Source organism: Oreochromis aureus, linkage group 22, assembly GCF_013358895.1.
Source record: "Oreochromis aureus strain Israel breed Guangdong linkage group 22, ZZ_aureus, whole genome shotgun sequence".
NCBI lineage: Eukaryota > Metazoa > Chordata > Actinopteri > Cichliformes > Cichlidae > Oreochromis > Oreochromis aureus.
This window is the reverse complement of record NC_052962.1, coordinates 24577387-24601947: the sequence shown is the minus strand read 5'-3', so window position 1 is coordinate 24601947 and position 24561 is coordinate 24577387. Positions and strand designations below refer to the sequence as shown.

Here is a 24561-nt window from a genome sequence, read left to right as displayed (position 1 = left end):
CTCGTCGACAGCTTTTTGACTTTGCTCATTTTATTACATTTTTCCCGGACAAAAGTTTACTCCCACAGCCACTTGACCTGTCACATGACATCAACAAAGTGTAGCATTATCAATACTGGAGATCAGTGAAGTGTAAATTCAGCAGTTTCTCTGCCGTGCTTTGACCTTGTCGTAGAGGTTCCCGGAGTTCCTCTTGTCATCTTCGTCGCTGCTGTCCTCAGCAGGGGGTTTCTCCCTCTTTGTGTCGTCTCCCATGTAATGCTCAAAGACGCTGGAGAAAGCCACGGCTGACAGCATGCAGACGACCGGAGTCAGAGTCAGCATCAGACGCACCATCACGCCGGCAAAATAGACTGCGCTGATGGCATAGAGAGCCACTGGAAGACAGGAGACAAAGAAGGCGGTGGTTGAGAGAAACTTAAAAAACCGAGAATAAGGAAAGCAAAGTCGACAAAGGTGACACAAGGAGAAAGACGGCGTGAATATAAAGGAGACAAAATGAGTCGGTGTTGGAGGCAGATAAAGACACGGAAAGAGAAATTGAGTTGTTAGAGTAACACTGAATAATCAGTCTATGTTAGCACTGCAGATCTCAAACCCTGAATAGAGGAGCACTGGCTGTTCTTTGTCCTTGAAAAGCACCGACCCGGCTCAACAGGTGTGTGGCTAATCAATACCTGTAATTGGCTAATTAAGTCTGTGGGAGAAACAGGCTGCTGAAGGACTTTGTTTCCAGCACTTAAGGGTTCCTTGCCCTCCATCTTGGCTGGCTAACCCTAAGTTTTATTTAAGCTGCTGTATAAAGAATTTCAATCTCATTATTTCAGGCTTTTTCAAAGCTGAGAGTGCTTAAAGCTACTCGAGAAAGGATGCGGTGTCCACAGACTGGCCTCCTAGTCACGACGTTCTACCCATTTTTATTTTATATAAATCATGCATTGTAATCACAGATGATCAAATAAACTCCACTAAAAACAGAACCATTATTAATTCAAGCGCTAATCCCAGCTGACAATGAATCAGGTATGACAGAGGAGCTATTTCAGGAATCCCTGGCTCTCTATTTATTTGCTCCATAGACAATATTACAGGCCTGACTGTTGGAGAATTTAAGGGCTGTGATGGGCATGAAATTCTCCAGGTTGAATTATCGGTCGTTAAATTTTTCAAGACAAATTAGAAAATACCTGCTTCTTCACTGAAAAGTCAAAAGTAGACGCTGTATACATGACAGGGTTTCAATAAGAAGCATCCAATTACCGAGCTTAAAATGCATCTATGTGCTGCTAAAAGCAGAGGGAATTTCACCATTATATTGTTGACAACAATAACCATCTGTCCGTGGCATATCCAACATCAGGTTGTCGTGGCAGCAGACTAGGGGATTTCAACATCCTTCTCTGCAGCCATACTTTCCAGTTCCTCCTGGGGGATCCCGAGGCATTCCCAGGTCAGATGAGAAACATAAGCTCATCAGTGGTTTCTCAGTTTACCCTGGAGTCTCCTCCCAGGTGGGAGGAATACCCAGAACACTTCCAAAGGCAGGCGCCCAGGAATCATCCAAACCAGATGCCCAAAACATCTCAACTGGCTCCTTTCAACCACAGGAGCAGCGGATCTACTCCTCGATCCCTCTGAATGCCTGAGCTCCTTACCCTATCTCTAAGGATGAGCCCTGCTGCCCTGCGGAGGAAATTAATTTCAGCTACTTGCATTGGATAACTTCCTCTTTCAGTTTCAGCCATTACTAGGAAATCATAACCACAGGTGAAGGGGTCTGGACTGCTAGTAAACCAACTAGTAAAACAAAAGCTTTGTCTTTCCACTCAGCTCTGTCTTCACGACAAAAGTCCATTAAAATGCCCGCATTACACACAGGTTTGTCTGTTTTCTATAAATTTTTAACTTGAAAATGCCAAAGATGGATGAATCATGGAGGGTGAAAAAACAGCAAATAAAAGGTTCCTGAAAGGGCCCGATGAGGCTGGCTTCATAAACTGTTAAATTCTCCAACCCTAAACCAGCCTCTTTAAAAATCAACACCCATTTAAACCATATTAGGGTTCAAAGTTGCCCATTTTTAGGGGTGTTGCTGCTTACTGATAGGTAGCTCTGATAGATGAAGCATATTAGAGAGCTAAGTCTCAGAACTGCACTTCTCCTGTTGCCCATCTTTAAATGATTTTTGCAGCTTTGTTCACCCTTTTTAGATAAAACATAGTGAAGACAAGAAAGCAAGTAAAGAGAGTAACCTCCATCTTTATACATTTCAAATTTAATGTGATGAAGACGATAAAACGATGAATGGAAATTCTTTTATAGAGACTATTCATTTAAAAATACACAAGCGAACCTCATTAAGATATAAAATAAAAAGTTAGTGGGGGCACTAAAAGTCAGGTGACTCCAGGAGTGTCTGCATAAAATTTCAGGGCCAGTCACTCAATAGTGGTTGAGATGTTTTAGTCTGAACACGGACAGCATTACTGTGTCTAGATTAAACAGGTTTACACGACTTAAAAAACAAAACAAAAGCATTTGTGGTGGTTTATAACATACTGGATCACTCCTCATTCTCCACACCAGAGAAAAATCATGTTTTCATGCATTTATTCATATTTAGAGAGACTCCTACCAAACACCCGTTCATCGTTGATGTTCTTGATGCAGAACCAAAGGCCCGCTGGGAAGGTGCAGACCAGGATGTGTAGGTCAAAGAAGAAGGACACCCATGTCGTCGGCTGGTGCTCCGACACCGACGCTATGATGGGGATGTGGATCTTAGCGTAGCTGCGTGTAGAAGGAAGGGAGGAGGGGAGAAACCGGGAGGAGGGAAGAGACGGGTGGAATTCATGTCGAGCTGAATGCTTTGGGAGTGTTGAGACAAATTATACAATAGATCCTCCTGATTAACTCAAGAATTATGAGTGGGGTCGGGGGGTAATTTTGCTCCCCCACATGCTTATGGTAAAATATGAAGAAATTTAGCACTACTGATGAGTAATGTACTTTTCTGCTAGTAGTTTCTGATCTGTGTGTTCCCTGTTTATTCCTAATGGGCTTTTACACAGCACTTTCTGTACAATCTTAAATATTTCTCTCTCAAGTGTTTTGTTATTACAGCTGGGAAAGAAACAACACACAGCGCATTAAGGAATTAATATCAGCCTCCGAAGGAAAGGAAGGGGGGAGGCATCAGTTACTGCTTTAGTCAGCAAACTGGGGTATTTGGGAGGGGGGCATTGATTCGGAAATATCAAACACACTGCGGAGCGTTTGGAAAACATAGCACTGCCTGGTGCTTTTTGGGAGTAAGACAATACTTCAACACAGCTTGTGCTCTACAGTTTTCCCCTCTGGGATGTTGAGAGGGGAAGGGGGGTAATATCCATCTCAGGACACACACACACACACACACACACACACACGGCTGAACAAGCGGTCCATCGACAGCGAGAGTGTGAAGGTCAGCAGAGCTTACCCGGTGTCCCAGAGAGAGTAGAAACGACCACTCCACGGAGCAATGTATCCTAGAGGCAGAAAAAAAGACGATCAATAAAGAGAGGCTCTTTAAATGCTTTCCATTTAAGACTTGAAATACGAGGACTGCAACTGGGGGTTCGGAGGGGGTTGGGGGGTTAATATAAAGACGAGCAAGATTAAAGTTGTTTGTTACAGCAACATTGTGAGGAACAAAAATATAACAGAAACTTTAATTTGCCTCCCCTTTGTTGCAACAATATGTAATTATTTATAGGGTGAACTCTGCCCAACTGTGCAGCTCTCAATAAATAAAAAGAAAAAAAAAATATATAAAAATATATATTTTTTTATATATATATATGTAAAAAAAATATATAATGCAACCTGCTGGTCTGGAAATCCGTAGCAAAGACTGATTGAGGATAACAAAACTGACGAATAGAATATACTGCTAGCATTAGCTAAGTGATAACAAAGAAATCTAATGCACAAATGTGTACAAAAATGACCAATAATGACCAAAAAATCTTTAGCTGTGAAGAGACATCCAGTGGAAGTTTATGACATAATGATTTTATGACTTAGTTCCGTCTGATTTGTTCTGAAATACGGTGAAGACCCGACTGAGATTTTCGCGGCTTTAAAACAACATTACAACTAAACTTTCTGCCAACCATAGTTCAAAACCCAGAAACCTCTCAGTGGAGAATGTGTCAGTGCTGAGAATATATTCAGCTGATGTTACTTAATTACTGGAATTGACTTGTTTATGAATGTAACTGAAACCGTTTAGGCTGCAAATTAGGCTGCACAGGGTATTTTATGTGCGCATACAAATGTCTTATTTTGGTTGAGCTTTGATCTGAAATATATTTCAGCTGAACTGTTGCCCGCAGGCTCTCACAGGCACTCTCACAGGGGGGGAAAACCTAGAACTCTTACATATTTCTGGATTTTGTGTCATGTTGTACCCACATACGGCTGTGACATGTCCTGTGCAGCTCTTTAAAAGATAATATGAAAAATGTGTTTAATCTATAAAACTCGGAACAAAGCTCTTAACGAATGCAGGCAAGAGAAAGATGGTGTTTTACTGAGAGCTCATTTAAAGGATGACACTGATTTAATCAATCGATGCTTGGCTCCGAGTTAAAGATACTGAGAAAACCCACCCGGGTATAATGCTGCAGACTTTGAAATGAGGGGAGTGGGGGTGTCCTGACAGACCAGAGGAGTGAGACATGCGCAGTCTCACCTCAAAAGCGGTCTTCAACTCCCACAGCTCCATTTAGATGGGAGACAGATCACAGCATTTATTAGACGAAGCAATTATCCTCAAGAGACTGGGATTCTGCATCCATATGAGGCCAATCAGTTCTAAGGCAGGAAGCTCCTAACAGTCCAAGCATGCCAGCATTATGTCGGCTATAATGTGCCATCATGTCTTTGCTCTTAGTACAAGCCAGAGGAGTCTAGATAATTTGCAGGAATATGGCAATCAAGACGAGACTCTTAGCTTTAATTTAAAGATATCTGAATTAAGGAAATATAGTCATTTTGTACAGTCAGCTATTTCCAGAGGCTCAAATCTACGGTTTCAATAACAGATGTAGACCATTTCTATGCCATTTCTTTCACAAATTAAGCAGTTAAGTTATTCATACATTTTATTATCCTCATATTATTATTTGTATATGAACATAAACTGGTGCTGGCACTGTTGCCTCGCAGCAAGGTGCTGAGTTCAACTCCAACATCTGGCCTGGGCCTTTCTGCATTTGTGCGGGTACTCTGGCTTCCTCCCACAGTCCAAAGACATGCAGTTAGTGGGGCTAGGTTAACTGATGATTCTAAATTGCCCTTATATGTGAATGTGAGTGTGACAACTTGTCTGTCTTATGTGTTAGCCCTGCAATAGACTGGCCCCCCCTCGCTCCCTATGACAGCTGGGATACGCTTCAGCCCCCCCACGACCTTGATATGGATAAGGAAGAGAACGGATGGATGGACAAATGAACATAAACTAAAAAGGAAATAAAAGTGATGACAAGAAACAGTTACGGTAATTTCCAAACCAAAAACAAAAAACCCACAACACTGATTTCCTTTAAGATTCAGCAGGAGAGAGAGAGAGAGAACATTTCTCCATTACATAGTTGTCCTTCACAAGTTTGAAAATCTTGCAGTAAAAGCATGTCTTGTTTTCTTGCTTGCAGCAAAGTTTGTTTTGGAAAAAAGTCTCGCTGAGGTCACGTTTACGGGAAATCGCCTCGATAAACCACATCAAAGACGAGAAAAATCTTTAGTGCTCTCTCTACGACCTGATGCGGGTCTGCCAAAATGAATCTTCAAAGTTGGGCTCTAGAATTTGGAAAACTTATCTGTAAAGATGCAAGATGAGGGTCAAAGGGGCCTTTGAAACGGGGAGGATCAAGATTTTTGGTAAATACCCACACATAATGGTGAACTCGGCAACATCTGGATATACAGAGAAGACAGTGTCAGACTCTCTGAAACGGCTCTATTTGGACAGATGGACTTGATCTGTAAGCACTTTGGAGTAGACAGTCATATAATAAATACATATTAAACTCGCTTACAGGCAACTCTGTATTTGATCAGTTAACGACATATGAGCCAGTTTGAAGCAACACACGATAAAGGCGGAAAATCCAGTGAGATTAAGTTGTTTTAAAGTGTCCTCTGTGGGCTGTTGTGTACCAAATTCTCCATATCTTAATGCTTTTAAAATATGACGGTAAAAGACTTGTGTGGCCTTTAAAGTCTAATCAGTCAGCCGAATTGTGCTCTTAAATCTGAACCCTTCGGCAGGAGACAAAAAGGGGGAAAAAAGAAGGAAAAATCAATAAATAAACAGCAAGAAGGCAACGTTTTAAACCGTCTGAAACTCGAGCCCTTTGGCCACAAACTGAAAATAATGGGCAAAACATCAACAAGGACAAAGTTTGACCAGCTGGCTGCACGTGCTGGGGTCCAACAATCAAAAACAGCATTTCACATGGTGGAGCACAAGCCTCCACAAATTTTCTCCAACAGCAAAGCTGCAGCAATCATATCAGTTTATATTTGTTTATCATTTGCCTTCCAGGTTTCATTTTCTGACAAACACGAGCGCGAGTTAAAAGCCCGATGGAGAGGCCCGGAGGTTAGGCCATCGGGGAATAGAGTAGGAGCGCGCTAACTTTTGGCTAAAAGAAGAAAACAAAATGCAGAATGGCTGAAATCCCAGATCTGGATCAACATTGAAATTTAGTTAATGGTTCCTTTCACAAAAGACTGGCTGCCCAACAAATCTCAACATAATTTAGGTTTTGGTTTTTTTCAGAGGATGAAAACATGATCATCCTCCACTTTGTCAGTCTTATGAGAAAGTAATCATCGGCTATGAAGTGATCTGACCGTCTCTCAACCAATCTTGCCACGTAAGTGCACCTACCATCCATCTGTGTTTGATTTGCATTTTTTCTAAGGCTCTGTTTCATTTCTCAACAAAGAGGATCTTTGTATTTGTTAGACTGGGTGGGAACAAGTTTAACCAATGCTCAGCTGTGAACACTGTTTACTCTGGTGGTAAACTTAAAGCCATGCTAAAATGATTAAAATAGTTGTACCTTCTCAAACTGTTCCCAAACTAAAAGCTCATGATTTAATTTGTTAGCTCTGGCTGATTTTATAAAACCATTAAAAGTGAAGCTGAAAGCAAAAAATCTGACAAATCTGATTACTAAGAAATAAGGTGCAGTCAGTACTGTGTGAGTTTATTTAAAAGGAAAAAAAGAACAGTGTACTTACAAACATTAATTGATGAGTGTATAATTATGGCTTCAAAAAGATTCTCTTAAACATTGAATCCACTAAAAATACATAAGAGTGGGCGCTAGTTTGTGGAGGCCATCTTGAATATAGTGGCTGAGATGGACAACGCCATTCTGCCTAACTGCATTTTATGTTTGTGGTTCGAGACCAGCCACCTATGTATTACTCCTTTTAAGTTAATTTCAAGATCACAGACAACTCTTTCAAACCACATGCAACCATTCAACACTTACACCTGTATATTTTATCATCTCTTTCTCATTGAGTTTTTCTAATTGTCCACTGCTGCTCTATTTCCTTCCTCATTTCCCCATCCTCCTCTTCCTCCTCACCTCAAACTTAATCTCCTGAACTTAAGTCAGGACTAACACATGAAAATGTGCATAAACATGCTTATTGATTACCACATTGTCGCAACTACTTATTGTCAACAGATCAGATATGTCTGCAGACAGCTTAGTGTGAGCCAGCTAAACAAAAACAGCTGGTTATATGCTAACATTATGCTAGCTAATGTTAGGCTCTACGGTTCATCTTTCCCTCCAATAAAACAGTGTGATTACATTCTTACAACTGGCTGAGTCACTTCAAAGAAAGTTTCACTAACAGCAGCTAACACAACATAAACAGCAGTCCTTACTGACTCGGGATATCCTCGACAACTAACCTCAGTATTGCTGTCAGATGGAAGTCAGCGTCATTGACTCATTGACTCGTATCTGTTTCCAACACAAAGTTTTAGAGCCTCCAAAGTAATTAGATGTGGAAACCAAGTATATTGACAGCTGAGGTAAACAGCAGACTGACAGCCTACTCTCAGTGTAGATAAACAATGATCAGGTCCTACTGTAGCTGGGATTATGCAGTCGAAATGGAAGGGGTAAGAAAACAGAATTGACTGCTCACATCTAGTAATGGTATTTTACACACTTTACCCTTTAAGATGATTTAAAAAAACCCTCTGAGAACTGAAAACAAACAAATGACACAGCTTACAAGGTATGGAAGCAGCATGTGCATCAGGACATACAGACCTGTGTATGTGAGATAGATCACTGTGAGGAAGACCACACCAGCAGCGAGAGAGACTCCGAGGAAGAACAGTGTCTGGAATTCCTGTCTGGTCAGCCTGTCCTTTAGGTACTGCAGGAACGCATAGGCTTGGAGGAGTGCAAACACACCTGAGAAAAAGACAGATAAAAGAACGTGAGCCAACATACAAAGGAAACTCACACTGAATATTTGAGGAGGTTCCTACTGATGCTGCATCCTGCAGGGAGCAAAGCAAGCTTACATGGTCGAGAAGCACTGCTATTTTAAACAGTATACTGATGAAGCACTCCACAACGGCCCTGCTGGCTACTCACGTAGATGTGAAAGACGAATATTGCTGGACAGCATATTTCAAATGCATGGAACAAATGTGTGTAAATAAACCTCTCCTTTTATTGTCTCGTCATTCTTTTTCAGCCCCTTAGGTTATACTTGCTTTTCCCGTTTCCTTCCTCTGTCACTTTCTCAGAGCTGTTTTTCCCCAGCGTGCCTGTGTTTGGCAAATTTGATATAAAAATTGAAAAGCGTGAAAAGATCCTGTTATCCCCCCCCTCTCCTATTTCATCACCTACCATCTTTCATCAAACCTTCTGTGATATTTCCCTGCTTTCCTCCGCCCTCAGCGATCGCCTACAGCAGGTCTCACCCATTTCCAAGGTTAAGCCCCTGCCTGTCTCCTGGAGTGCCGCCATGATGCTAACACGCTTGTCACTCCATGCCACTCTGCTTTCCTGCCTCAGGGGCCGACATCTCAGCGGTACCGACAGGTCCATGGCTCTGTCACTCTCTTCCTGCCTCCCACTGTGCTCCGTGAATGCTACCACCAGATGTTCTGAGCAGCTGCTACCCAGAGCGACATAAAACCACACTTGCTCTTTGAGAGCGAGCGGGGAGCCAAAAACGCAGAGAGGCAGAGATGATTTTTGATGGTGCATTCTTCAAAGCCTCTCGTAATGCTGTTTGTGTTGGAGAGATCCAGGAAAACAGGGACACTTCAGAGTACACCTACCTGCTGTGGCGTTAAGTGAATTCTCCAAAAGGCCTCCGCTCATCTTCTTAAAGCTGCCAACAACGTAAACGAATCGTGCACATATGTACGCACCCATCCATGCTGTCAGCAAGCAGATGGGGCTCACACTTGAGAGACGATACTCAACAAGCTTTAATAAGCTACCCACAAGCCAAAATGAACAGTGCTTAAAGAGCTAAGCCCATATGGGTGGCATGTAGGTGCTTACCCATATCCATTTCATAGATGTACCAATGTTCTCCTGCAGACAGAGCGTGACTATCACTGTAGGCACAAGGGGATTCGATTCCTGCTGCAGCCAACCACTCAGAGCATGTGCAATCACCAGTGGGTGCTTTGGATATCAAACAAGCCTGCACAGTTCCAGCTTTAATAGACAAACAACTGCAATAAGACCTAACTTTCCATTTGTGGCCAGAGTTTATAAACAAGTGTGTAAGTGAATAAAACCTGCAATATCGTTTACTGTCAGCAGGAGGCGACACCTCTTGCTGCAGAAAGAAGTATACTAAAAAAACAATTCTTTAGCTCGCTTTATAATTTTCCTGATGCCTTTCTCATCACACACGCTACCAATCTGAGCCTGGTTCTGTCTGAAGGAAGGACAGTTTCTTCCTGTTAACAGGGAGTTTTTCCTTCCCAGTGTTGCCAAGTGCTTTCTTAAAGGGGACCATCTGATTGTTGTTTTTTCCCCTGTATTATTGTAGGGTCTCTACGTTACAATATAAAGCACCTTGAGGCGACTGCTGTTGTGATTTGGTGCTATATAAATAAAGATGAAGCGACTTGAACTGAAATTCCAGGTCTTAAACCCTAGGTTCAAGTCTTATTTAATTGGCTGTAGCTCAGGAGGTACAGCAGGTCATCTACTAATCAGAATGATCGAACTTCAGATACATTCATCTGAGAGTGAATGTTAGATAGAAAGCATGTAGAAAAAAAGTGCTTATGTGAATGGGTGAAGTACGTTGTACAAAGTGATTTGAGTGCTCGGTTAGAAAAGCACTAAATAAGAACTAATGCATTTACCATTTTATACAGAATGATATTCAACTTGCAAATTATGGTCCTATTTAGGGTAAAATATGATAAAGTAGGGCATGTTTCATGCTATGGCTACTTTGTGAGTGGCAGGTCACTAATGTATGAGCGTGTTTCTTCAGGTTTTGATTCAGCACTGTTGTAAAGGTTATCACATTTGGAAGTGAAAGATGGGATAAGCCCAAGAGGGGGGAGACAAACCCAGCCTCAGGACATAGGCTAGTGTATTCCTTGAGCAGGTGCCAAGCACAGATAACGGGGAGAGTTACATCAGGAAGGGCATCTGGAATCAAATCTGTGCCATATCAGATCCATTCCCTGTGGTGACCCCTTGGGACACAAGGGAGCAGCCGAAAGTACTCACTCACTCATCACCTCTGGTTTCATAAATCCAGATCGCAATGGGCATAATGCTCAGTCTGAGGCGTTAAAATGGGATACCACTAACTAACAGGTGATGTCATGGTGGCTACATCCATCTCTTATTTACAGTCTATGGTTGTGGCAGAAATTCCTTGACAGTCACAGCAGACTGAGAGCTGAATCAACAGCTTTGAATTATAATTTCTGCAATGCGTCCATATGATGAGCAAGGTCCTAATTATTTTATTCAGCCACATTTCACACAGTGTTGGTATCCAAACTACTCTATTGAAATTCAAAGCACATAATAACTGAAGTGTTTTATCCGAGTTAAAGGGAACACTCTGAACATTTGTTCAGTCAATATAAACATACTGATTAGATCAGCTGTTAGCACAAATAACTGCTTGTTCCTGCTTTAGGTAGGATAAAGAGAAATATGCTTGTGTATTCATGTATTTGTGACATCTGGTTATGAGTGAGTCATAAATTTGGAATAAAGAGCAGCAGTATCTTCCAAATACTGCTGACTTCATCATCAGATGGCTTGAGCTTTGTAAAGGGGAACCTGTTGTTCCAGGCTGAATAGAGGATCAGTCATACTGCAGGTACAGAGGGTGAGACTTACCAGCAGCAGCCATGTGCTCACTCGTCCTGATTGGCTGGAAGCCGACGAAAGGGATCTGCATGGACAGTATGAGGCCCACAATGTAGAAAGTGCTGTAAGCTGTAGAGAGGAGAACAGCGGAGAAACGGGGAAAGACCAGAAAAAAAGTAAATCATTAAAATAAAGCTACACCGCTAAGAAAAAAAGCACAATTTGGGTTCGACTGAGGGAAATCAACTTCGGTTGGGGTATTTAAAGTCTATTGATTTTCACTGTTGTACCTCAGAGGGAGCAAATACAAAATACCTAATCCGATGTCATTTACTGAGAAAATGGGAGTTGGCTCGGCGTGGTGTGGTCGGGAGGCCCGAAGTGAGATGACAGTGCTGAGAACAGTTCAACTCCCACCATTGTAGCTTCGGGAAACCAATTCGCAGATGCACCACTTTAATTAAGATTTCATACTCTTCCTGAAGAGTGTGCCTCGTTTTTGAAGTAGCTCTGACCGCCCTCAGCGATCTTTTTTTCTCTCCACACATCTGCTATTGACTCATGACAGACAGAGACGAATTGCGAGGGAACAAGCTACGAGGCATTTTATTAAACTAGGATTTTCTTTCTTTTTTTTTTTAACCCCTCTGCTTTTTTTTAATGTGTTCCTTCATTGCAGTTGAACAACACCTGACTCTGAAAAGAGGCGGTAAGGAATAGAGCAGGTGTCCTTTTTTTGGAATAAGTCTACAAATATATTTCCCCATCTTTCATTTACTACGAAAAGCTGCATGATGAATGAAGCAGCTATTCTTGAGGAACAGCGAAGACTGTAGAAATGTTTCCACCTCCTCTAACAGCCCTGCTTCACCAAGCAGAGTTTAATTGTTGTAGGAGCAAAGGTAGGTCAAAGCCCTCTTACTGTGAAGAGCCCATAATTTATTTTCAGTGCTCTCAAAGACTGTGCTTTCCAGTTACAGTGAGTACAACATATAATCATGCAGAGATGATACTTGACATGGTATCATTCATCTTGACCACAATAGTGGCGTCTGCTATAAATTCATCCTGAGCTGAGGACGGATGTGAGGACGGTGGAGGGTTCTCCGAGACAACGGATAACGTGCTGGAGCCGCCACGTGCATTCGTGAAACTTGGACGTTATCTGTGGGATAACAAGCCTACCCACTTCACCGGTTCTCTACCTCCGGTATATGCAAAGAATAGAAAAATAAATAAAAAATAAAGAGGATCAGGTAGCAGGTGGATACATTTACTGCTAAGTGGTGCGTGGGTGTATAGATGTCTGCACTGCTGATGATGGAATGCTTGCTGTTGTGAGAGACGAGCACAGGCGTGACTGGGCATTTGAGCTTGTTTCAGGGTCAAATGCTCGGGCAGCCATGTTGTGAGATGCATGTGTGCATGAGCGCTGGTTTTCCTGTATAGTGCCCACATTCATATTCTAATGAGAGAGGATCTAAAAACACGAGCGAGTCTCCAATACAGAGTCGGGTATGTGGGCGAGTTTTAAATATCAAGCCGCATGGTGAAAGTTGTCGTCTGGCGTGAGTGCTTGCACGCTCTGTGCTCGTGTTTGGCGTGTGTGACCATCTTACCGATATAGACTCTCCTACTGTAGCGTTGCATCAGGAGCAGCACAAACACATGCAGTGGGATCAGGTTGATAATAAACACGTAACCTCCCCATGCCGACACCTAGAACACAAATACACAGACATGTCAGTAAACGGACATTCATCATTACTCAGTTTTTTGTGAGTGGGTGGTGGGTGGGTGATGCCCATGTAAAACATGGAGGTACCAATGATTTTGTCACGTATTGCTTTGTGGTCTCATGTTTGGCATTTTGATCGTCACTGTTTGGCGCTTAAAGCTGATCGTGAGCGAGTGGGTGTGTTTAACTGTGAAATTGAGGACACTATTCTCACAACATGCCAATCAAAAGGTAACCACGCTTTAAATTATACCATTTTTTTCCTCTTCTTTCTTTAACTGGACCAAAAAGTCTGTCTTTGCATAAAGTTTGTAAAGAAACAGTAATGTAGATATGTTTAAGACTTCAATGCTCATCAAGTCATTAAAAAATTGAAGGAAAAAAAAAAGGAAAACACATTTTTACGAGTGCTTGGATTTCATATGACATGACATATGACACTGGCACCAGAAGGTGACAGTCATGTGTCTACAAGCTGCTTGGCAACCATCACTAAACAGCAAAATCTGAAGAATACTGACAACTGCCGGGTGTCACACCAATACAGCCTGTGTGTTGAGATTCGATGCTTGTGTAGAAACAGGAAAAACAAAGAACAATGCAACCAGCTGTCTAGTGTAAAATCCTATCCCTAATAGAAAGGCAAAACTCTGTGCAGTCATAGAACTAGAAGCATTAAAATGGCTCATGTAGGCTACGTTTTCCTCTGCAACAGTGTTGGAACCCCCAAATGAATGTTAAACATCTGGCAACATTCAATCTGTTTTGTTAATTCAAGCTGTTCAAACCACTTAACCTCACTAGCTTCAAACAGAAGTAGTCATAAACAACTGTTGCAAAAAGCATTTACTTTTATCATCAATTAACAATCAGCTAATGGCTCACTCTATATAATGTCAACCAAAACTGTAAAAGATGCCACTGCAGCTTCTCTGAGCTCGAGGCAATGACTATTACTGCTTTGGATCTTCTGACCAACCAAAACCTGAACAGACTAATTCAACGGATGTAAAATCTTCTTTACTGCTGTTTCACTATTAAATGCAGGCACACTGCTGTAAAAGGAAAAACAGACATATATAGATTCAGTAAAAGCCTGGCAATAATACTTTACATGTTAGATGCACCAATAACTTTAAAAGCACCACTAAAATTATACAGTTTCTGAGGTCTGCTGGGTTTCACAACTGTGGATGTGGGGGCCATAAAACTATGGCCCCAAAAGTGGGGAAGAGAAGAAAAGAAAAAAGAAAAAAAACCAATCACTGACAAGTTTTCAATTGCCTGTACTTGCAAAGGGCAAATGGAAATGGTGAGAGCATTAGACAGAGAGACAGAACAGGATGGAGAAAAAGTGAAAGTACACAGTGAAAGCATGGCAGAGCGAGCGAGAGAGGGAGGAAAAGTCAAAGCATGTTTGTGCCAGAATGTGAAACCGCGAAAGAGGCAGAGACAGCAGAGAGGGAGGGATCAGAATAACATATGCAAATTGTTTGATCCCTCATTCACAACAGCTTTTGAGAGAGAGAGATCCATTGTACCTGCTAAATGTGCTGAAAAGATCATTCAATACACTTTCACAATCACAGGAAAAATAAGCATGCGTCATGTCTAATTGATAAACAATAATATCCCGCAATGAATAAACAGAGCCAAAGGAAAATTTCTAAATAAGTTCCTCGCAAGTGCAATTATCTTTTGGCAGTCATTCGCATCTGTTCACTCAGATGTTGACAGTCAATTAGTAGCAGGCGGACCGTGACTTATGTGGATGCAAGAGATGACTTCAATTTAAGTATCGTTTTCACTGTTGACACAAGGATGGCTAATCGAGTCCCTGCTGCTGACTGGCTGGGAACTAATTGTAAACATCACACTAGGAGCACAGTGACAGAGGCTAGCTGCTGCACTTGACTCGACCAAATGCAACATGTCTGCTGTGTTTGCCAAACACAACATTATGTACGTGTGTGTCAGTTATGTCCGACACTCCATTTTGCCAAGATGATGCTACAAAGTCTATTTTGAGCAGCTGGGCAGACGTTTACATCTCTGCCTGTCAAGCCAATGACATTACCATCCAGGAAGCACTAGCGACTAGCTCGAACCAATCGCAACATCATCTCCAGCAAATTGTATAAGCATGACAGAGTCAGGAAAACAGATAATGCAGAGTGGGAGTTTGAATAATGTGGAGGAGTGTTTAATAATCAATATTCCCACACAATATAGAACCAAGACTAACCGATCTCCCTGAAGTATTAAGCAGCTACAGCTATAATAAAATGTAGCTCTAAACAGCTCATTAGCACTGCTCTCTCTTGAATTTGCCCCTTTTTAAAGAAAAGGGTAATAAAATAAGTCCATATGTCGCTCGTGTTAATTTAAAAAAAATAAAATAAATCATGTATACAACCTCCTTCCTTCAGGTTAAACTTTATAAAAACAGGCTGTTTAAAATATTGATCCCTCTGACTAGAACATTATTTAAATGCATTAACGACTCAAAGTTACAACAACACTTTTTAAAAACTTGCTTTTCCCCTTTGGGTATAAGAGAATCAGGCCACAAGCGTGGAAGCTGAAGTCTGGCGAAATTCCAATGGCCTAATTGTTATTAACACAAAAAAGTGAGGTCGCTATCATTTGTAGTGATACTTTCAGCTGCTTCCTGTGTTTCCCTCGGGGTTGCCACAGCAGATGGATCCACATGCTTCATTCGCCAAAGATTTTACGCTGGATACCCTTCCTGATACATTTTTCCAGACTGGGAGTACACAAGCTTGTGACGCCCCCTGAGGGTGGGTGTCTCCCGTCCCAAAATCGATCTGTGGATCTTTACCTTGTAAGGCAAATGTGTCAACCCCGACAAATGAGCACATTTTTGTCTTACAGCTGTAGAAAATGAAAGTTTTAAGAGTTTCTGTACCAAATGAGCTGTAACGCAGGGCATACTGCAACATGGAGCCAGAAATAGATTTCCATGCTTGATATCCTGAGAAATTAGCACCAAGCTCAATATATTTTTAATCAAGACTTCTCTCTGAGACTACACTTGAGGATAATCATGCTTCGAGCTAAATGGTACAATAAGCACAATAACGGTGACTATGCTTCCATGTTTAAAGGTAAAATTCACTAAGTAGCTTTAAATACATCACAAAACAGCAGAAAAAAATATTTTTAAACTGATAATTGCAGGTGATGAACTGCAATTAAGTCTCTTTGCACCGTGGATTTGTCTAATGTCCATGATAAAAGACAATTCTGCGTGAAAGTGCAGGAACAAGCTCCATTTGAAATTATAGCTCTAAACGACAGCCCAGTGCCCGAGCCACAGGGTAACAGCAGAGGGCAGGAATCAGAAAATGTTTGGAGCCAAGTCTTTTAGCCGTTATCGCTCTCTGCATTTCATAGCTGGCTTATCTGATGACCACAGGGCCACTCTGAAGAGGCTATAGAGAACACAGCACGCAACACAGAGAAGGGCTTTACTCTGAATGGGTGTGTGCACGATGTGTGGACATCCATCTGTACACAAGTGTTTCCAGGCTACGTGCACTCACTAGGAACCACTGATTATTTACACACACAAAAAAGGAGGAAATATGTTTGAATTTTTGTGTGTGTGTGTGAAACAAAATAAGTTGCTGGGATAGTGGCAGACCAACCAAGAAGGCAATGACTGAACAAGTACAATCTTTTAAACACACCTAAAGACACTTTTGTTCTATAGGACTGCACTGAATACCATTTTTGGCCCTTTGGAGGTAATCAACGATATTTAAAGTAGGGTCGGGCAATCTTCTGCATGATCCCATCGTCCTACTCTCAGTGACTTTGCTACTAATAATTACCAGCCCCAGTGGGTAGGTGGGGACACTCGCTAAGATAGTATTGTTCCCCCTCCATAATGCATACTGTGGGGCCCACACACACAAGACACGCCAGCATGCTCACTCCACAGCGCTCCAAGTTCGTACTGGTGAACGACAGAGAGAAACACACCAGGGAGTTCAGTTCTCACTTCCCGCATGAAGGGAAAGAACGTATGCAATGCCAGTGGGAGAGACTGATTCACATATGATGAGTCAACCTACTGTAATTCATGTCTACAAGTTATATCTAATTATATTGATAATTTGGTATACATCAGCTTTTTCTCCCAGTTTTCCTTCGTTGAGAATGGCTTCTTGTGTTTTTGATGCTTGAATGATTCTAGTTAGTGTTTTGGCTTAAACACAAACCAAAGAAACACATGTGCTCGTCTGAAAATGATCAGGTAGGAATGAAAAAGCAGCTAATGTCCAAAGGAAAACTTCAAAACCTTCAGAAAACCTAGAGAACTTTCACTCAAGACTAACCTAAAAATGCCAAGCAAGTCTGGCTGACTGGAAGCAAAATATAAAGAGGAGGGATAGCTATGCACCTTTGCACAGTAATGTAATCTTTCAATTTTCTGTCATTTGGAGATGATGGATCAGTGTAACAGCTCATCACTTTCAAATAAAAGAATAAAATAATTCAAGAGGGCTATAAAGTCGCTAAATGTACTGACAATGCAGTGAACTGACATAATCCAAAACTCAGGTACAGCCCTAGCATTCAGGACAAGAAATAAATACCTGATAAAGTGAAGGATCTGCAGACATGCCCTGAAATTACAGGCTTCTTTACTATAGGAGGGTTTAAAAGTAAGAATAAGCCAGTGCTTCTGGATTTAACAAGCAGACAGTGCAGCTGATGCATGCATCTGTTTTTGCTCTCTACAGCTTTTCCCTCCTTTACTCCAGCCTCACCGCTGGAGGGTTGAAAGGAGGATTTTGCACAGCTGCCAGAAAGGTTCCTGTGGCTCCCGTCCATCAGTCTTTCCAACTGCTCAGATCCTCTTCTTAATCTCATCCTTCTCTGCCCCCTCTCTTCTGATTATACCAACATTTAGGCAGGGGATTTCACCCTCTGTCTCCATATATGCCTTGAAAATGACACATTCAATTAAGCCCCAGGGGAAAACATAGTCTTGGCTATTTCCTGATTAAACTCACAGCATCACATGATATAGTGGGTTAAAGATAAATAAATAAAGGCAGGTTAGCCAGTGTTTGTAGTTCTTTGTGTGCAATATCAAAATGAGAAAGCGGGTGCTGTTAGGAGCTTGGTGCTGTTGGAGATGTACGAACCTAGTGTCATCTGCAGGGGGAGGTTAGCTGCAGACACAGTACAGAGAAACATTGCGGAGAGAGAGAGAGAGCAGGTGTGAAGGAGAGGAAGTAGTAATAAGGAGAAAGAAGCATGGACACAGTGTTCCCTTCCATCTAGAACATCGCAATGTTTTCTCCTTGTGCTGTCTTATCATTCTGTATTTGTTACCATCTTTTTGCCCCCACCTTATCTTTTCACATCTCTCCATCCCTTTGTCTCCATTCTCTCTTCTATTCACCCTTCCACTACTCTTCTCTGTAGTCCTATCTGTCCACACACCCACTGGACAGAGTCTGATCGATGAAGCTGGATTTTGGTAATCTGTTTCATTTGACATCTCTCCCACTGATGGCCACAGAGATTTAGTCTGGAATGAGCCAGAAGCCTGAGATTTCACAGGCACTCGTGACCGTGACACACACACCAACAAAAACAATGCAAACAATCTGTCCCTGACGCACTGTGCTTGGACTGTCTTTTTATCTAATCCCTGTCATCAACTCCCTGGATGAGCTTGTGCCCGGATTCATAAATAAGGCAGAAAACACCGGATAAACCGTCCCTCCAAGTTTCCGTGCAACACCATGTGACTTGCTAGACAGAGTGGACAGCCACTCCAATGCTACCATCTCTGCTCCTCTCGGTTTTTAAAATCATGGCCCAGTTCTGAATTAGAACAAGCAGCGCGCACACACACACACACACACACACACACACACACACACACACACACACACACACACACACACACACACACACACACACACACACACACACACACACACACACACACACACACACACACACACACACACACACACACACACACACACACACACACACACAAAGAGGAGTATACCAAGAAAGAAATGTTCTTTAGTTCTATGAACCAAAGGCAAAGGACCTTCTGTGTTTTGAACAGTTCAATTCAGCACGTATTTAAATATAGTATTCAAGGATCTTCGAAATCGCAGACAAGAGCCGCAGGTAGCACTTTACAGACGTCAGCTGCAGTGTAAGAAAATTATTCCACAGCAGGGAGAAAGTCTGGCCGCCAGGACGAAGCACTTCCTACAGCATGAGAACATAATGTTTTTGTCTCTTCTCAGAATCCGCCAGTACCAGCGCATTCTAACGCAACTATTGTGAAATGTTCTATTAGGAGGTTGCTTCATATATAATATAGACTCATGAAATACTAGGTACACCTTTCAGGTACACAGTTGGACTCCCTTTTGCCTTCACAGCTGGCTTAATTCTTTGCAGCACAGGTTCAACAAGTTGCTGGAAACATTCCTCAGTCTCTGGTCTCCACTGACATGAAAGCATCACACAGTTTCTGCAGATTTGCCTGCAAATCACATCAGTGATGCAAATCTATGATTGCACCACATCCCAAAGGTCTTCTACTGGATAGAGATCTAGTGACTGTGGAGGCAATTTGAGCATGTTTAAGAAACCTGTTGGATATGATTCGAGCTTTGTGATGTTATCCTGTTGAAAGCAGCTATCAGATGATGTACACTGTGGTCATAAACGGATGAATGTGGCCAGCAAAAATATTCAGGTATTTAAACAATTGTATACTTTGGTTGTAACGAATGGCTATGTGAGTTACTGTTGCTATCCTATCAGCTTGAAGCAGTCTGGTCATTCCCCTCTGACCTCTGACATCGACAAGGCATTTTCGCCCAGAGAAAATGTCTTGCCGCTCACTGGACATTTGCTCTTTTCAGGCCATTCACTGTTAACCCTAGAAGTGGTTGTGTGGGGGAAAGTCCCAGCAGATCAGCAGTTTCTTGAATACTCAGACTACTTATTTCAAAGTCACTTAAATTTCCATCTCCAAGTTCAAACTGCATCAGTTTGAACTTCAGCAGGTCATCCTGCCCATGTCTACATGCCTAAATACACAGAGTTGCTGCCATGTGATTGAGTAATTAGATATTTAACAGGCAGTGGAACACGTGTACCTAACAAATTTGCTGCTGCTTACATGTTAGTTTACATTTAAAGGAATAAAGCACAAAAATTGGAATGACGGGTGATTTTATGATCGTGATTTTATGGCAGTCATGCAAAAAAATCCAATAGTAATAAATAGCAAGATAAGAAATAGAAAGAAATTGTTTGTCAAGAGTCGCTATTAAGAATCCTGGAACCAGAACTGATAATCTTAATTACACTAGGCTCCAATTACTTTTATTATCGACTACACTATATGGTCGTTAGAAGACAGGAAGTACGCCTGTTACAATGACTTTGAGACACAATGCATTATGCATTTTATTCACTATAAAATGAAAAAACAGACTAAAGAGGGTTAGCATCAATCAGTTAAGTGACCGGTTTTGCAGGTTTATATTAGACAGAACCCTACTTGTTGCTGTTAAAGTTACCCAGTGTGTTTGTATGCAAAAAATCTTACCATGTAGAAATAGGACAGACAACAGCCAATGGTCCAGAATACCGAGCCCGTCTTCACCGATTTGACCTAAGAGGACAAACAGAGAGCAGAAAACAATTCAAGCCTCACAGCAGTTTTTTGACCATATATAATTCAACATAAAAAGGATATGTATACCTACAGTCTGTTTTTCAGAGACAGAAGAAAGTAAAGCAACAAAGGCTGAACAATTTCTGTGATAATGACATTCTGCACTATTCAGAATACACCAGAAAAATATGATATATGGGCATGGAGTGCAGACAGCCCTCTGAACTGCTGGTTTACTTTATTTGCTTTATTCACTGCTGAAACACCATCAAATTAGAAGTGTAAAAAAAAAAAAGAGCTTAATACACTTAGTATGGCTGAAAGTGCTAAAAATACATCACTTTTAATCCTTAAAAGAAGTTTAATAATCACAGCGCAATGATCATAGCCGATATGGAACAGCCAGCTGCCGTCAGAGAGATAAGGCTGGTTCAGAGTAAACCAGAGGCAACGTCTTGTAAACAAGCTCTTCTTCCGAGCCACGGGGTGACACAGAAAGCAAGTGTACACATTAACATAAAAAAGGAAAAAGTGCGCGCACACACACAGACACACACACACACACACACACACAGACTGCATCTTCACAACAGAAATGCGTTCAACAGTGACCTTTAAAATGATCAATCTCAGAGAGACTACCAGGGAGAACGGCAGTGTGCGATGTTGTCAAGAAGCTTTATCGTAGCCAGCGACGCTTAAGATAAGCTGAAAATGGGGAAATCAATAACTGCCAGACCAAGGTGGTCTCACCTCCTCAAGCTAGCCAGCCCATTGGTCAGCCAATCAACCCAAATGCGAAAAATTAACAGTCCTCAAGCAGTTCTTTACTTGGCAGATGGGGCAGGCTGCTGTATCCGATTATGAATCTCATCCATTAGAAGATAGATCTCAGCTTTGTTTGTGGGAAAAGTGACAATATTTTAAAGCCTCGTGGCGCGGTTTGGCTTGGCATGACAGAACAAATTAAGATGAGATCTTCTGCACTATGGGAGATGAGACAGATTTAATATTACATGCCCTGATCATTGATTTAATCCCACCACAAGCCCATTTATCTTTTTTTTTTTTTTTTTTTTTTTTTTTTAAACCCACAACCCAGTAATAACCACGGCCCAATTAACTGTTTTTTGGCAAGCTCATTGGGTCTATAATTTAAGTCAAGTCAAGAGAGAGACTTTGTATAAAAAGCACTTTAAACAGCAAAGAGCGACACTTCCTAATTTTTCTTTTTAAATCAGTGTGACACACAAGCCAGTAAAAAAAAAAAAAGTAGAGGATTAAAATGATCACTTGTTTTTAAACTCATACTCCACTTCAAAGATTAATCATCTATCAAAACAATTCTGGAAGAACTAAAGATGAACTTTATGGAAGTAAGTGGGTTGTTGTGTTGTCACAGTAAAGCTGCTCTTTGTATAGTGAGCCAGCATAAGCATTTAACAGTGTCATAGATGTGTAGTTATTCGAGTCCTTTCTAAGATAACATGACAAAGTATGCTCAAATCATCCAGGTAAAGAAATCCCCAAAACTGGATTCTGTTCATCTGGAGTTATTTTGAAAGTTCAGTTAGCTCCAGTCCTTTCATTTTCTCCCTTCTCTACCATCTTGGACTCCAGCTGGCATTGATACTTTTCTTCTGCCCTGGAGCTCCACAAAGAGCTGGAGGGCAGCTCCAACCAGAACTTGCAGCATATGCTAACATGCCAGACTTGCTGAGGCTGCAGAGCACAAGAAGGATACTGTCACACAGCTGCAGGTTGATTTCTTTTGCCATAATGAAGCAGCCGTTATTGATAGTTCTCAATATTTTACATATCAAAATATTTTGCAAATCAAATATTTCCTGATAAGGGACTTCTAAATACAGCTGTTGAACTGTATTCTGTTATATTAGGCTTTTAGTTACTCATTTATGCAAAGGTTTAAAAAAAAAAAAAAAACTAGCACACACTGCCAAAGGCAGAACCACCACAACACTAATCTTGTAAATGGCTCCATGCTGAGTCTACGTTTCTTTGTTTCTGAATGAAAACAAGCATTGTAGCAGAAAAGAATGGCAGTAGTTACTGTATAAGCTGCTGTACTCGCCTCAGAAAACATTCTCCTTCGGTCAGGGCCAAGGCTAGCATGTAGCCTTTTGCTGTAAATGTAAAATTGTGTTCAACTGGTGCCACTCCCCCTCCCCCTACTGCACTCCCTTTGTGAAGACAAACGTTACACAGTGTGATACGAGTCCAGCTAATTAAATGGATACTGAGAAAAAGAATGAAATTCCTGTTATAGCCATCTATGGAGAGGACATGGGAGTCAGAACAAGAGAGGGAGGCTGTGCAACCGTGTGCTGCTGTTCAAATTGGCATCTTAGCCATGCTGCAGCTCTAGTGTGTGTGAAGGATTCAATTATAGATTATGTGAGGGTGTGCATGTTTTTTGGGAAGGGTGGAGGGGTAAACAGAGATTAAACAAGTGGTGTTGAATGGGTTAGCAGCAGATGAAATGAAGGAGTCTGTTAATGAAGATTGGGTTAGGACTGGAGGGAACCACTCCAAGTTTCCACCACAGAGTGAAGAGGACAGGAGTAAACAGAAATTGAAGAAAGGAATCAGCAAATAAAATAGAGGAAGAGGAAGTAAGGCGAACAGAACAAGGAAGAGGTGAGAAAAAGCAGAACAAAGCAAGAGCTCAACAATGGCAGGGACAAAGAAAGACAAAGACAATTAAAGGGAGACAAGATAGAAGCAAGACAGAGGAGGAGGAAAGGAAAATGTAAGAGACAAATGTGGGTAAATGAGACTGATAATGGGAAGCAGTGGTGCATGGCCAGAATGATTGTTTTTCGAGGCCCTTGCCAAATAGATTGGACTGAATTGTACTAGGTGAGAGCAGGGGGATTTTTTTCCCCCCCGATAGCAATGCTCTGTTGATAACATGTCACCTTAAGAGGTGAGAGGTGCCACGAGGAACACCTGCCTTGCTTGAAGATGTATCATCCATACACACAAGATGACAAAAGACCATTATAATTTTGCAGAAACAAACAGATGTCCCCATCACAACCTAATACACAAGCTGAGGTACAACAAATGGTTATGGAGGAGTTTTTGGACCAGTCTCGGAAAGTTAGAAGGTGACATCATGATTTGGCAAAGGCTCTTCAAACAGTGACTCATTGTTTTCATTCTTATTGTTAAAAACTTTTTCTTATAATTTAATTCAGGAAAGACCGATCTGAGGAGCATTACTTGAGAGAGTAGAGCAGTATGCAATAATGCAATATGTCTGTGGAGGTTCTCAGTCATCCAGAAAGCCAGTTGTCTCCTTGAAAAGACAATCGGATTTCTTTACGTTTGTAAAGAAGTTTGGCCTCTCATCCAAGAGGTTTTTTCACTTCTAACTGATGCAGAGAGGTATTTAAACCCTAGCGATGCCCCCTTGGAGGTGGGTGCTGAGGGTTGTTGACTTCTTATCAATTATCTGAGTGGTTGCATGAGAATTGTTTTTTTTGTTTTTTTAAAGGGAAAAAAAAAAGAAAAAAAGAAAAAAAGAGAAACAATAAAAAAGAAAGATGGGCCAAGATGTGAAACCTCTGTAGGATGTTGCCTTTTCTCTCCATCATGTGAGATTACCTGACGCAGGGTGTGAATGAGGTATGAAGCAATCGGGGGTTGGGGTCTCAAGACTCCATTGTAGGCAGCTGATAGGTGGCGTTGTAAGC

At 41.5% G+C, this 24561-nt stretch overlaps 1 protein-coding gene across 1 annotated transcript in view; it reads right to left on the bottom strand.

Moving 5' to 3' along the window:
* The window catches only part of LOC116319414 (dolichyl-diphosphooligosaccharide--protein glycosyltransferase subunit STT3B), a 99309-nt gene that overhangs the window by 12565 nt on the left and 62183 nt on the right, over positions 1-24561 (bottom strand). Inside the window, exons 4-10 of the mRNA XM_031738728.2 lie at positions 20774-20839; positions 13025-13124; positions 11436-11534; positions 8355-8501; positions 3482-3530; positions 2636-2790; positions 166-377 (exon numbers count right to left, since the gene is read on the bottom strand). Of these exons, the coding sequence (XP_031594588.1) occupies positions 166-377; positions 2636-2790; positions 3482-3530; positions 8355-8501; positions 11436-11534; positions 13025-13124; positions 20774-20839 (828 nt within the window). The remainder of the gene's footprint in view (positions 1-165; positions 378-2635; positions 2791-3481; positions 3531-8354; positions 8502-11435; positions 11535-13024; positions 13125-20773; positions 20840-24561) is intronic.